This window comes from Marmota monax, unplaced genomic scaffold (assembly GCF_021218885.2).
Source record: "Marmota monax isolate L192 unplaced genomic scaffold, Marmota_monax_Labrador192_F-V1.1 WCK01_AAM20220418_F8-fsc00130, whole genome shotgun sequence".
Lineage (NCBI taxonomy): Eukaryota > Metazoa > Chordata > Mammalia > Rodentia > Sciuridae > Marmota > Marmota monax.
The window spans coordinates 3117512-3133559 of NW_026693244.1; the positions used below are offsets into that span (position 1 = coordinate 3117512).

The following is a 16048-nucleotide window of genomic DNA, read 5'->3' on the forward strand; positions in this document are numbered from 1 at the left end:
GTCAAAATTTTTATCAAGATGAAATAGTAAATTGTAGATTTGCTTCCCATTATAGCTGGGACTCTTCTTGTTTAATCCACTGTCATTACTGCCCTTCAGTGGCAGTTTGTCATGTGTTGTAGGGAGTATTGACCTTTTAAGCCACCTGTGAAGGTAGTGCTGACTGCTCTTGGGGGGGTTTCCCCTTCTCATTTGTCTTGCCATAATCAACATGCCAGAATTTATGTCTCAAGGTGAATGTTCAGTTAAAATTAAATGGGATTCCAGCTACTTAGTACATTGTAGAAGGCCACATCCTGCTGAGCTTCACAACTTTTAGAGAGTCAGTAGGAAATGGTTAAATCTTTTTGTCAAAAGACATGTGAGAGATGTCAAAAACAGAACCTGCCAAACCTTTCTTATAGAGCCCTGAGCTTAAGGACAATTTAGGCAAAAATGGAATGTGGGTGGTTTGGACCAAGAATTCCTACCCTCCTTCCGTAACCTTCCGTCCATCAGCTTATTAGCCCATACTCCTCTTTGTGCTCACCCCAAGTCAGGCTTGACTTAGATGATGAAATGCATGAGCTATCTTTTCATCTTCCAAGCAAATGGAATATGCTGTTTGCAGTAATTAAGAGAATGAGGAGCTCATTGTGCAACTGCTTTGGTGATGGTGACAGTGAACTTGAGGAGCAGGGGTGGTGTCCTGTTTAATCTTTACCTCACCTGCCCAAGCAAAACCATGCAAACAAATACAACACTTCCTTGTGGTGGCCTCACATCACTCTCCAGTGCCCTTCAGACTGTGACACTCCTACACACAGTGTTCTGCCCCATCGGCTTTCCTCCCTACCCTCCAGGGACAGCCAGTCCTACTCATACCAAAACACTCATCCTCTGTCCACCTTCCCATTCTTCTCAGACCCTCAATCCATGGTTGGTAGGGCATACTTCTTGTGCCCTGTGTAGGATCCTTGTTTCTGTGCCTTTTAGTTGTCCCTGGGTGCATCTTTCCAGGGAGGAACCAGATGAATGAGGTAGGAAGTGCTTTCTTGTGATTATCAGTTCTAGTCCTAATCCATTGTTTACCTTTGTCTCAAGTTGCATATGGCTGTCTTCTCTACCTAACTCTGGTTTTATAAGAATCCATGCCATTGTGTTAATATATATATGTGTCCTATTGTGTTAATAGGACAATGAGAGTCACCTTCCAAATTCAGAGAACAAACTGGGCATGTTCTCCACAGGAACAGTAAGTCTTTCCATGTGAATTCAAGTAGAGAGGACTAAGAGGAAGAAGCACTTTGTGAAAAGTGGGTGTTGGTTTGACTTTGAGATTGGATTATGGGCAGGGCAAAAGGACTCTACTTCTCCTTGGGTGAGGCTGAAAGAACGCATTTGAGGATGGAATGCTGAAACTTGAGTTCATAACTCAGGTTTCTTTAGTGTTGTTTTTGTGGTCATACACCTATGTCCCTAATGGAGAAAACTTTTTATGAGGCCAAATGTTAGAAATAGGATAAATTACGAGAGAGTTCTGCTAAAGAAGTGGCATTGTTTTGTTTTACCTGATAGGTCATCCCCTGTTTTTCCCTTAGGTAACTCTGCCCAAGAAAAGCAAGCCAGAATTGACTTAGTCATGCTGGTGAAAGGGAAGAAATGTTTATTTTGCCTAAATGATGCTTCCATTATTTTAATCATTTCATGGATAAATGAGTAGGTGTGGTCATGAACACCTGGGGAGCCTGACTCATGCTCGAATGCCTTAAGCTTCTCCTTTCCTGGGCAGAAAAATGCATGAGACACCCAGATGAATAAATAATCACCATAGAGTTCAGTGCAGCATTTTGCACCATGAGAAAATGACATGAACAATCAAAGCACACTACATTTGTTATTATTAATGGAGGTAGTACCCTGTATTGTGTAATTTATGCAAATACTCAGAGGGCCAGCCCACCTGGAGCTTCCTTATCTTGGGATTCAATGCAGATTGTAGAGCTGTGTGTAGCTCTAGCATGCACAAGGCCCTGGGTTCAATCCCCAGTACTCCCCTCCACACACACACAGATTGCATTTCATTTATTAGGTATCAGCTACCTAAAGCAATAAGATAAGGTGATACTCAGAAGTACTAGAAGTGGTAGTTGTGAGATAGACAGACCTTCCCCTCCCCCACCTGGATATTCCATAGAACATCTCAGTAGAGTCCCAAATTTAAAAAGTATCAATATATATACAGATCTAGGTATTGGGGCTTAAATGCAGAATAAATTGCCCCTTTACCCTAAGAATGTTAGCAACAAATTGTTTTATGAGTCCAAGCTCCTAATTCTTTTTTTTATTATTTATTTTTTAGTTTCCAGTGGGTACAATATTTTATTTTTAGGTGATGCTAAAGATCGACCCAGTGCCTTATGCATGGGAGGCAAGCGTTCTACTACTTAAGCCACAACCCCAGCCCCTATTTCTTCTTATTCTTTTTTTTTTGTTTTTTTTTCAAGAATGTATTTTATTTTATATAATATTTATATAATATAATTTATTTTATTTAATTTAATATATTTTGACATATTTACATGGAATATAACTTCCCATTCTTATGATTGTACATGATGCGGAGTCACACTGTTCGTGTGTAAGTATAGAGATTTATTTCATGTACACATGAAAATCAGGTTTGATCTGTATTCTATAAACTCTGATTTTGTTATTTGGGGGGCATTTCATGTTTGATAGCTCCCTGTTTGACTTTTGAGATTTAAGAAAGTTCCACATCTGTGATAATTTTAATGCCATCCCTAGCTTCATGTTGAAGATTGATGGATTATCAAAGGCACTTTTGATTGTATAGTGTGCTCAGATTATTCATGGCATTTGTCAGTGAGCTATGCCTCCAATTATTTAAATAAAACCCATCTTCAGGTTTTACTTATACATTTATTTTTGAGATTCTTTTGGATCATATTTTTGGAATTACAGTTGCATCTTTTTTTGATAGACTTTAACTGGTACAATTGTGACATTTTTGTTTATGTTTTTATTTTTTCTGAATCTGAATTGTTGGCTATTTTGCTTTCTGGGTTTTTCTAAATAGTTCTTCGGAAACTTCAATTGTTAAAGGTTTTCCTGTAGCAATGTCATATTTCACTGGATACGATGGTCATTGGATTGCTACTGATATTGATACAGATATCTTATTTATTTTATTTTCATGTATAAACATTAATAATTAAATGTTAAGAAAAATCTTTATGAATTATATAGATAAAATACTAAATATATAGAATACAAATAGCCTTTTTAAATATAATTAACCCGATTTTCAGTTAATTTGCTCAAACAAGTTTGATAAGATTTCCAGGATATAAGTTTGTCATTTATAATTTGTTTTATTAACATCAGCTAGTTAATAAGTCTAGTATTCCATTACTGAAATGGAATGAGACATTAATTTAACACTAAATATATTATATAGTATCTTTTAAAAACAATCAGACTATTTGATTTAATGAGGATGAATTTAATAGGTTGAATACAGTTCTTGATAGATGAGTTGATAATATCACAATCCACCTTCATAATTAAGTATCAAGGGTCTATTCTTATTCAACAACTTCTTTAAGTCTAAGTAAACATGATCATAATTAAACTCAGATAATACTAGAAAATGTTGATTGCTACAGTCAGGAAAATAAAAAATTCAGCCTGACCTTAAGAAATTATGAATGTGAATGTTGACAAATGATAATAAGGAGCAAACACCTAAGAAAGAGGACAGGCTCCCAAGTCAATATTGCTAGAAGAAATTGAGTTTGGGTTTGAAATGTATTCCTTGAATATTTAGAAATGTCCCTTTTAAATATTTTATCCAAACCCTGAAATGTGTCAACTCTTGTACCTATTAGGAGTCAGGGGAACATTCCTGTTTCTGGAACCTGGCATAACAGAGGCCTGGCCTGAGTAATAATAGCATCACACTAAACTGTTAATGAAGGTTGAGGACAGCCCAGTAGGGGATGGTGGAGTCTTGACACCCTGAACACTGTTACAGAGGAGGTGAGGGAAGTAACTTGTCGGGGGGTTATCCCCTTTTTCTAACTACTGTACTGGTGATGGAGAACAAAGTGCCCATCTGCACTGAAGGAGAGCCATCCAAAATGGGATAACATCCACTTCACTGTCAATGGTTTTGTGTTTGCCTATTCTTTGAGCCTTGAGAAAGTTACTTTGGAATTGAATTAGCCATTTTTTAACCTTCTACTAGCAGAAACAGAAAAAGTGCTTTGTGGCCATGTATAGTAATTTATTTCTATTTACTGGGTATTCAAGATACAACCAGTAGCTAGCATGCTTGTAAAGGGCCATCAGTATTATCTTAAAGGTACTAGAATCTGTTTTGTGATTCCAAAACATGTACCTTAATGAAGAATTTGAATTCAGTGTGCAAGATGAAAAATGAATGAGTGGTGAAGACCATTTATCTTAGGCATCGGCTGTGCTATTGACAAAAGGCACAAATATGAAATTTGTCTAAATAATTAGATTTTTAATTAGTGCATCATTGTAAGATTAATGTCATTGCGCTTCATTGCATGTAATTTTCTATTAGAAATTTCATGTCAACAAAGATGCTACCTGTGGTTTGCTGATTTGAATCCTTAATTTATCACTTGTGCATATGGCATGTCACATATTTGCAGACAGGAGCTGAAAGAAGGCATGTGATTGTAGCTTCACTGGCAGTGAGGAATATTGATGGTATTATGCTATATGAATGCATTACAGTTTCTAATATTCAGTTGACTGCCATCCCTTGAATATTAGTGGATGCTTAGTAATTTGCAATAATGTTAGCAATAGCATGAGCAAATATTCCAGGTGGTTCAAACTAGTCTGTTCCTCCCTTGGACATGCTTGAACATTGTTAGTGCTATATTCTCCCTTAAAACTGGTTTTTCCACTAGAATCAAAGTGTGGAATATGATATGTCAAGAAATTTGTAATGTTTTGAACAACCCACAATAAAAAATTAAAAAAAAAAAAAAAAAAAAAAAAAAAAAAGAAAGTACTTGTTTTCCATCTTAAATAAAGGATAAGTTTTGGCCAAAAAAAAAAAAAAAAAAAAAAAAAAAAAAAAAACTGGTTTTTCTTTTGAATATTGTTAGTGCTATATTCTCCCTTAAAACTGGTTTTTCTTTCTTTTTGACAGTTGCCGAACAAGCAACCGGAAAAGCTTGATAGGCAATGGACAGTCACCAGCATTGCCTAGACCACACTCGCCTCTCTCTGCTCATGCAGGTAACTGATCATCATTTCTTGAGGGTTGTCTTATTTCTTTTTTTTTTAACTTCTTAAAAGAATTCAGGCCTTTTGAGATCCAGTTGTGTATTTGCATCTATCTTCGTTTGCCTATTGTTTTATCAATCACTAAGTTATTCTTTTCAAAATACAGAATTCCTTTTTACATATGGTCCTTCTTCAGTTATTACTTTTTTCCTTTTATAAATTTTCAGATGATGTGAGACATTTGAAATATGCTTGGGTAGATATGGTAGCTCATATAAAGAGGATAAGTGTTGAGAATTATTCAGTGTGTTTCTCCCTAAGCTTGAACTTGTCTATTAGATGGACATTGTGAGGATGATGAAGATTCAACATATGAGGCCATGACTTCAAATACTTTATAGAATTATAGGGATGTGAGGGACATAGTACAAAAACTCTGCAATGAATGCTTTTTTGTTGTTGTTGTTGTTTTTTTTTTTTTTTTTTTTTTTTTTTTTTGCTTTGCATGCTTTTAAATCTCAAGTTATTTTTTTATCTTTAGTTCTACCTAACGTGATTCAAAGAAGAGAAAGGTTAATTCCAATCAGGAAAGTCAGGGAGAAATAGAAGGAGCTGCTTGCTCAATATGTTAAAAGATGGTCAAGGTTTTGGCAGGTAGAATTGAAATGAAAGAAATAATTCCCAGTATATGGCTAGAGTAGGGGATGTACGTGCTCGATTTTACAGAGAACTTGAAGAAAGAAAGGCAGATGAAGGTCAGGGAGTTGAAGGGCTTTTGACATTGAGCTTCCCAGGATTTTGAGGAAGATCTGTGTTTTAGGAAAGGGTCTTCAGGACTGTGAAGGATTAGGGTTGAAAGAGTGAGTGTAGCCTGATTTCCATGGTGCTCTTGGGAAAACTATAGTTTGACACTGATGGGCTCTTGGATGCACTTGGTTTCATATTTAAATGTCAGCCTGTCACTGACCCCCCACCAAGGCAGGAGTCACTCCAGTTGAGGGTGAGAGTTGACTATTATGGTTGGAAGAAGAAGAGAGAGTTGATCCTCTGGAATGACATATTATTTTACCCACAGCAATCACTAAAAGGTGGTAAAATAAAAACGTAAAAGATGAGTTGGTAAAATTGTGGCACTATAAAATGACCACTAACATCCATAAATGCTTTTCCCAGGAAGAACTTTAGAGAAGCTCTTGGCATTTGCAAGGATGTGCTTGAAACTCTGCAGGATAGCATCATAGGTAATAGACATTTGAAACAACCTAAATCTCCATCAGTTGGGAAATAGCTAAATGAACTACAGCATAGTCATATGTGAAAAACACACAAATGAACTAGCCCTACACATTTCTGCTTGGATGAAATTCACATGAATGTTGGGCAACAAAAGCAAATTTCAGAAGAACATTGCTCAAGCCATTTGTATAAAGTTAACATGGCACTACATACAATATTTTATTTAGGCATATATGTTTATATGTTATATATGTTGTGTATTTTACAACAGTATCTGCATATTTTAAAATGGTACATAAATATGTTTGTAATGAGAGTTTAAAGGAAAACACTGATTTATTATTTACTTCTAAGAAGTGTGAAGAGGGGAGAATAATTGGGGTAAGGAGCACAAAGTTGGTGATATTATATTTCCAAAGTTGTAATGAACACACAATTATTTATGTTATTATCATTTATACTTTTGAAAATTCCACTAGATCACTGTAACAATAGTAAAGAGGGTCAAGCAAGGATAAATTGTATTTTTCCTCCTAAGCATTGTATTTCTCCTGCACTCGGTGCAGAGCCTCGCAGTATTACTGGATGCTAAGTGAGTGATGAATCTGTTTCTTATTTACAATTCAATAGTGATTCAAGAAATATAATTTTAGCTGGGCACGGTGGTGCACACCTGTAATCCCAGTGGCTCAGGAGGCTGAGGTAGGAGGAGTCTCATAAGCTCAAGACCAGTCTCAGTAACTTAGCGAGGCCCTAAGCAACTTAGCAAGACCCTGTCTCAAAAGAAAAATTAAAGGGATGGAGACATGGCTCAGTTGTAAGCACTCCTAGGTTCAATCCTTGGTACCAAAAAAAAAAAAAAAAAGAGAGAGAGAAAATTTAATCTTACTCCTCTTTTGGTTGTGTTTAGCAATAATTTCACTATCCTTTATGTGACCGTTGATTAGTCTTTTATTGCTGTGATTTTCTTCAGTTCTAATGTGGAAAGGGAAGTAAATGTGGGTAAGACTTTAATGATTCTGTTAATTATTTTTTCTTTTCTCTGTGTCCTTAGCTCAAATGATTTTCCCATCAGTGTTAATTTTTGAACTTGATTGGGAAAGTGGGCAGAGAGAAGCCTGTTGCATAGAGTGTGAGAGTATTTTTCTTCATATTGTGGAGCCATCAGCTTCTTAGAGGCAGTGCAAGTGAGTTTTTGTGAGAAGTGCCATTTATCACAGTCTGGTAGGTTCCTATTTTTGCGGAGGAAGAAGAAAATATAAACTGAGGTGCAGTCCTCATGTCTTGATCACAGGCAGTGGCTGTGACTCATGATACCTGCCACATCTCTAACTCTCCCTCTGTTGTCTCTATCCTGTGGGGATTCCTCAATATCTCCCATGTCTCTTCGGACACAGGAGAAAGAAAAGCCACTGCCTCTCAGCACTCATTAGTCTAGAACTCAGAGCTACGCTTTATGTTGTTCTTTGTTGGATTGTAATCTTTTCTGGATTGTATGAGCCCAGCCACCCCTCGGTGGCACATGGATCACTAGAAATGGGCACATAAATTATTTGTGTATGTGTATCAGGAATGCTCTGAGCAAAAACAGATATTGGCCTAGTATTCTGGAGCAGATCTTCACACACATTTGAGGAGCCGGGGGTTTCTAAAAGAATAGTAGACAGAACATTTTTTAAAAAGAAAAGTAAAGCTGGGTGTGCTGGCACATGCCTGTAAACCTAGCAATTCAGGAGGCTGAGGCAGGAGGATTGAGAATTCAAAGAAAGTCTCAGCAACTTAGCAAGGCCCTATGCAACTCAGCAAGACCCTGTCTCTAATAAAACATAAAAAAAGGCTGGGGATGTGCCTAGATGGTTAAGTGCCCCTGGGTTCAATCCCTGGTACCAAGGGAAAAAAAAGAAAAGTAGAAAAATCACATGTGTTACAGGAAGTTTGTAAGCATGAAATACAATCCTGAAGTCCCCAATGAAAGGCTGTATATGTCTCATAAATTAAAAATCTGTATAAAATAAGCAAAATAAAAAGAAAACGAAGTGTGAAAAGTATTTGTGTATCCATAAATGACTGCCCTTCTGAGTGCCTTAGTATAGAAGTAGCTTGTCTAAATTGATATGAAGTGGTGAATGAACCAACAGAAATGTGCAAAAGGTGTGAATATCATGTCATGAAAAAGAAGGCCCACAAAACATGAAATTTTATTTTATTGTTCTCATAAAACAAAAGTGAACCAGGGTAATGAGATAGTATCATTGTCCCATAATGATAAAATTGATAATTGATAAAATCCCAACATTGCAGAGATGTAGGGAAGCAGTCCCTTTTACATGGTGTGTTAATATGAATAAATAAAACCATTTGGTTAGTGGTTTGTAGGGTTGATTAAAGTTTCAAATTCATTTACCCCTTGACCCAGTGAATCTATATAAACGAACTTATCTTACTGATATTCTCACAGAAATAACATCTTAACTGTAACATTGCTTATAACTAGAATGGAAAATTGTTGCCAGTTTTTTATTTAACTTGTCCTTCAGTGATGGACTGCTTATGTGTAGAATGATTCAGGCATAATAGCTGTACTTGGTTGTTATATAGAATATGGTGAGCTTTTATGTGGTGGCAATGGAAAGATACCCAAGATAAATTGTAAGTACTAAGTTGTCTTTTCATGTTCATGTGCTTTAGAGTGAACACACACACACATACACTCTGGTGTGCTCATGCATATTCATAGAGCATTTGTGGAAAGAGAAAGGAGAGATTGTTAGCTGTTTATTTGGGGGAATATGAAGGTAGGAAAATTAGCATGTAGTGCTTTTGTTATTAAAAAAATAAGGTTCTAAAAACAATATTTACAGTAGTTTTCTGTTACTGTATAAGAGATCACTAAAAAATTAGTGGCTTAAAATTGTGTACTTATTAATCTTGTAGTTCTGTAGGACAGGGATTTGGGAAGCTTGCTTGAGTTGTCTGCTCAGTGCATCATAGGCCAGAATTAAGGTGGTGGTTGGGCAGACTCTTATCTGTTGACTGGGAAAGAAAGCACTGCCAAGTGTATATAGGCTGGGGAAAGCCTCAGAGGGACTGAGTCCTGCCTGACCCCAAGGCTGCTCTCAGCCTCCAGAACTGCCCTTCTCATCCTCAAGCCAGCAAATCATACATCCAGGCATTCTCTTGCTTCAAGTCTGACATCTCCTCCTCTGTCAGCTGGAGAAAACTTACTCTGTTGAGGGAATGTCTTTAAAATTCTGCCTAGCACAATATCACTTCCATACTGAATTTTAATTCAGATTGTTAGAAGTGTGAGCTTTGAGTGATATTTAGTCATCAGACTACATGGAGATAAGTGAGACTCATAAGATAACCTGAGGCTTTTAAAGTCCTAAAGTATCAAATGTAGGCAATCCTATGGGCCAAAATATTTATTCCTGTTTCTTCAAATTTGTTCTACTGGGAATTTGCAGGTGACTATTTTAATTCTTTTATAAGAGGGTTTCTGGGAGGAAAGAAAGGAGTCTTACTGTCTTATTAGGAAACTCTTAAGAATTATCAAGGAAATATACATAAATCTCCAAGTCTATGAAGATATGTAACTTTTGGTTAAAAAGGGATTCCATTCCTGAATGTTTACTTGCTACTGTATTTACTTGCTACTGTATCATGTCCATCTTTAAAAATTCTTGCTACTGTATTTGGTGCAACTTGGTTCACCAAGCTTCTCCTCAGAGATCTAACTGAGCTAAAGGAGGCTCAGGGAGGTGAAAATAATCAGAGAAATGGAGAGATCGTATGAAAAAAATACAACTCCAAGAAGACAGTAAAAAAACATAGAAAAGCTTTGCAGTAGGCACATGGGGACTGGGCAACAAAATAAAACATTCCAAATCCCACTATTCAAAATGAGCCACTCTGAACACTTTGGTGTATATTGTATGGTACTAAGAATGCAGCCCAGGGCTGTGAACATGGTAGGCAAGAACTCTCTACTAAGCCATCCCTTTCCTGTTTTAGTTTATTTTGAGATCATGTGTTGCTAAGAGTTGCCCTGGCTGCCTCAGCCTCCTGGGATTGCAGATGTGCACCATTGATCCTGGCTTTTGTTTGTTTGAGGTATGGGGAATTGAACCCAGGGCCTCACACACAAACGGCAACTACTCTGCCACTGAGTTGTTCCTCAGCCCTCTATGAACATTTCAGGGCATATCTCTTCATTAAACTCTGTTCACCAAGCCCCTTCCTCAAAAATATAACTAAGCTAAAGGAGGCCCAGGGAGGTGAAAATAATCAGAGAAATGGAGAAATTGTATGGATTGTTTGAAAACAATACGACTCCAGGAAGAAAACTGGAAAACCCAGAAAAGCTTTGCTATTTGTAAAGAGGAACCATAAGACGTCATGTCCATCTTTAAAAATGAAATTTCATTCTCTCAAAAAAGAAGGAGGATCTTCCTCTTTTGAACTTGAAAGTCTTTTTTGAGCCACACATGAAAATCAGTCTCACCTCTTTACAACTTGTTTTTTTTTTTTTGCATAGCCATTCTTCTCACCTTGATTGTATAACTCTTTCACCACATGTGACACTAAATTGGACTGGGGGTGGTGGTAAAGGCAGTGGTTTTACTGAAAGGCAGGCTAATACAAATAATTGAACCAAATACTTACTGTGGTTACCAAAATGCGTGTGATTGTGCCATTTTAAGGATATGGTAAAACTTCATAAGAGTCTGGGAATGAGATGGGGATAGGAAGAAATACTGAAGGTGGACTAATGAATTTAAAGATGACATCTGGGATAGAACAGGATCAGTAAGTATCTCAATGTGCTAGAGCTATCTCTGCAAGCATCATTTATGGTATAGCCCAGTGCCATCCTTGATATAAGCAAGAAACTTGGTAATAATCCACTGCCCCAATAATGTTACCTATAAACTTGAAAGATGTATAATCGAGTAGTAAGGAACTTATTAAAATCTGAGATTCTGGCCCACAACGGAAACCAAATACTTACTGTGGTTACCAATATGCGTGTGATTGTGCCATGTTAAGGATATGGTAAAACTTCATAAGAAATTTTGTAGACTCTGTTTCCATGACTCTAATCTTCAAGCCTAATTAAAATACGATCTCCTGTAAAGCTGGTTGTTGATAGAAACTAAGAGAAATCACATGAAAACATAACCCCCTTTAAATGCACTACTCAGAGATAACCGCACTTACCAGTGTATTATACCTCTCAGGTCTTTATGACATATGTATTGTGTGTGTCTGTCCACCTGCTTGTGTGATTCACAGGCCTGTGTTGAAACTCTAGTTCACTTCCCACTTGCCAGCACTGAATGTGTAGTTTTTAAGATCCTATTGATATAAGCCAAGCATAATATCTTAGTATTTTCAGTATGCATGATTTAGTACTATGGGATTTTAAATATTTCTATGCTCATTAACCATTTGTATCTCTTTTATTCATCTTTATTTTCACCCATCATCCCTCTTTTTTAATCAGATAACATTCTTTTCTAATTTGCCATTTGATTTTTTAAAGCCCCCCCCCCCCACCCAACTGCTGGAAGTTATTGCTTTGTTTAGTTTTTGTTTTGTTGATTTGTTTGGTAGTCCAATCCGTCAGCCTTTCTCTGACTTTTCCCATTTTTGTTGCTGTTCGGTGTTGTTGTAGTTTCAGTTTTCAGCAGGACTAGACTTGCTCTAAGCTCTTCTGCTCTGATCTCACTGCTTCCTGTCCTTCTTTATGCTTGACAAGTTTAATATCAGTGACGTGGTTCTTTCCTGTCTCCTACTCTTAGTCTCTCAGTATAGAGTGATGGTTTCCCAAGCAGTGAGCAAGTTTTTGACCAAAAGAGTTTTTCCAGACTTTCCTAAACTTCATAGGTATGTTACACAGAGGGAAGACTGTGAGCCAAGCAGGTGTCAGAATGGTTTCTGGTCGCTCCCCAGCTTCCCAGAGACAGTGATCCTTTCTGTTCAGACGTTTGTGGGGCCCTCAGGACTTCATGAAGTACACAGAAGAGAGACTGTTGCTTGTAAAATTTTCTTCGCTGGTGAGAGCAACTTAGTGGAAATGAATGATTTTTGAGTTGGAGGATTTCTCCTTAGATAAGGTGAGACTAGGCGCATAGCCCCGAGTGTAATGGTGCCTTCATTTCATTTATTTTGTGACTTTAATTCAAAAACCTGCAGGAGGTTTCCATGCTTGAAATATTATTTACCAAACTGTTTGAATGTGCTTTCTAGACCTTTATTAAAAATATTCTTTTGGCCTGATGGTGACTTCCCCAGGTGCTTAAACATGAGGGCACAAGACAAATATTATAGGTTCTTTGCTTCTTTATGTTTGGGGACTAGGAAAAAGCAAGATTATATGCCTGTAGAGGCATAGCCTTAACAGGAATTAAGTTTCTTGATGCCCTATATGATCACTTTCTTTAAAATGATATAAATTTAATTTTATTTTTCTCCAGGGGGATCATTGATATGATCTGCCATTGCCATATTTTCAAATACACAATAAGCAGGTCTCAAAAAAATCAACATAAACTTGTGAAATCTTGTCTTCAGTTTAAAGCACCTGAAGGTCCTCCTTGTAGAGTTTCATTTTATATTGGTTAAAATAAGCAAAATCAACTGAGTAAAATAAACTTTGATCCGCTTAGTCAGCCTTAAGTAGAGCATCACCTTGGGACTCACTCAATTTTATTAAAACCTTTAATGGCCTCAAGACCAGCTTTCTTAATTCAGTATGTGTGTTAGAACTCCATCATTTCACAATGCTGTGTGATTTTAGGAATTTCATAAATCAATTTCTCTGAATTATGAAGAATACCATCTTTTTATTTCGTGCTGTACTCACGGATTTTTAGTCCTTAGCCTTTGTGTAATTGTCAATTGTTGGCTTGAGTAACCACACATCTTGCCCTTCCTGCTTAAGGAAAAGAATGATAAAATCAGATGGACTGACGTCAGCCCTGTGTTTTCCTAGTTTTCGGTGCTGCTTTGTGTTGAGTTACTAATCGGGTGTGTATACCAATATCATTATTCTTTGTTAATTCCTTTATGTAGATCCAGATGCCCTGTGACCTGCATTTGTCATTTCAGTCCTTTGAGAAGACTCTACGATTTACATGTAATCTATTCCTAATAATAATTTAATGACTGACATCTTTCATATTCCCCTAATCTCAATATAGGGAATTTAACTGGGATGACCTGTGTTTTAACTTTTTATTCACTCCTTAATAATAAATTAAAGCCATTGGAAGCTGACTCCTAAATTTAATTTTTAAAGCTTCCATGTTTAACAAAAGTAATACCACCTTTATTCATTTATTTATGTGTTTATTTGTATGCTTTTTTAAGAACATGGGCCCCCTGGGCAGCCACTCAGAAAGATTTTATTCTCCCATCCATTATAAGGGCTTTTCCTTCTGTTTTCAATTTTTTACAGTGCTCTCTCTCTCTCTCTCTCTCTCTCTCTCTCTGTATATGTGTGTGTGTGTGTGTGTGTGTGTGTGTTTATTCATCAGCATGACTTTTCTTTAGGTTGAGTTGTTGAAGCACCAGTTATTAAGTCATCAAGCCCTTCACAAACAAATATTTTTCAAGTTAGAACTGACAGGACTTGGTGAAAACTTGGAGATGGAGTTGAGAGTAAGGTGATCAAAGCTGGCTTCTCCATGTCTCCCTAGGAGTATGAATGGTGGAGGGGACATTGTCCACAATGAAGGAGATAAAAAATAAAATAAACCAGGACTAAAGTAATGCCTAAGAGTTCACTTTGCTGAATGTTGGGTTTAAATGCTCATGAGACATGTAAGTGCATAAATAGACAGTTGTTATATAGTTTTAAAACTGAGAGGGCGAGTCTGGTTGGTTGATATCAGTTCGGAAGCCTTCACTCACAGATGGCTGTGTAAAAACCTTGGGAGGTGTGGAAATCATTGAATCTTTTGGAGTGAGAAGACAGAGCCCCAGGACTGGGCCTGTAATGCCTGCATTTCAGGTCCTGGAAGAACAGAAGGCCTGCAGGAGATAGAGAAGCATATCCAGAGAAGCAGCAAGGAAGGACAAGGTAGTGTCATAGGGTCCGAGAGAGAAGACAGGACTTGCAGAAAGAGGGAGAGGAAAATCCCATTATCAAGTCATCAAGCCCTTCACAAACATTTATTGAAAGTTTAAATAACTGCTTATATAAAAATGCCCATGCCTTCATTTAACTCTGACTAGAAATGCACCAAGTGTCCTAATGTAAGGCAAAAAATTGCTTCCCCTAAAAGGAGGAGTCCTCTTAATTACTGGCGCACTTCCAAAACCCTACAGAGCCTGTTACTTCATTGGTATATTTTGAAAGTAGTTTTAGCATATCTTGCCTATACCTTATCCATAATAGAATGTTTCAACAATTGCTAAAAGCAAAGAGGGTGTCATTGCTTTTCAGATGCTTTAATAAAAGTTCAAAGAGCAGTTAAGCAAGGCAGAATTTCACCAAATTAAGGAAATCTAAAAGTCTCTCTGTCTCTCTCTCTGTCTCTCTCTCTGTCTCTGTCTCTCTCTCTCTCTCTCTCTCTCTCTCTCACACACACACACACACATACACACATATACATACACACATATATATTTTCTCTCTCTTCCTGGTACTGAGATTTGAACCCAGGGGTGCTCTACCACTTAGCTCCATCCCCAACCCTTTTTAATTTTTGAGTCTGGGTCTCATTAACTTGTCCAGGCAGGCCTTGGACTTGCCATCCGGCTAGCCTCAGCCTCTCAAGGACCTGGGATTACACATTGCACCCAGCTAAAATTGTCTATTTTTGATAGTAGGATAGATACCATAAATTTTTGAGATTACTCTTTCTGTGATGAAAGAGATTTTTATAAATTTTGGAAAGGAAAATATTCTTGAAAATGGGAGTCTCAAAATGGCTAATGTTCTTAAAAGTTACTGAGATAGGAGAATTTTTTTAATTTCATATTTTGTAAAATATTAGAAGTGAAAACCAAGATAATTGGCTCATTCACTGTGACTAAATTTAGAATAGACATTTTTAGATTTAAATCTCATAGAGTATGTAATTATACGCTTTTTTTAAAAAAAAAGTATGTAGATCTCAACACATTAAATAGTATAAGTAACACGCATTATTGTATCTTCTAAATCCCTGTATACTTCAACCAACATATTAAAAATATAAATGACATGAATTATTGTATCCTCAAATCCTGCCAAGTTTACATATTCAAATTGGGGGAAAATAAACTTTTTTGATCAACCTGTTGAAAAATGGAGAATTACTTACCTCTAGATTGTTTCAGTTCTAAGATATGACAGATACCCAGGAAGTAACTGATGTATTTAAAATCCTTGCTAAATCACTTCTCAAGTCTCATAGCCTCAGCCTGGACAGCTTTACTGACTGTCATAGCCACTGTGGCTGTGGTTTTTCTGGTCCCGTGGTGGTCTGGCTTATCCTTACCAGCTTATCCCTAAGTTATCTTGGATACTAAGTCAGAAATCCTCAGCTAA

At 37.0% G+C, this 16048-nt stretch overlaps 1 protein-coding gene across 17 annotated transcripts in view; it reads left to right on the plus strand.

Annotated features, from left to right (window-relative positions):
* Positions 1-16048, plus strand: part of Mast4 (microtubule associated serine/threonine kinase family member 4) — a 565691-nt gene that overhangs the window by 448425 nt on the left and 101218 nt on the right. For all 17 annotated transcript variants that reach the window (XM_058583078.1, XM_058583079.1, XM_046456189.2 and 14 more), the window contains one exon: positions 5195-5283. In XM_058583078.1, the coding sequence (XP_058439061.1) occupies positions 5195-5283 (89 nt within the window). The remainder of the gene's footprint in view (positions 1-5194; positions 5284-16048) is intronic.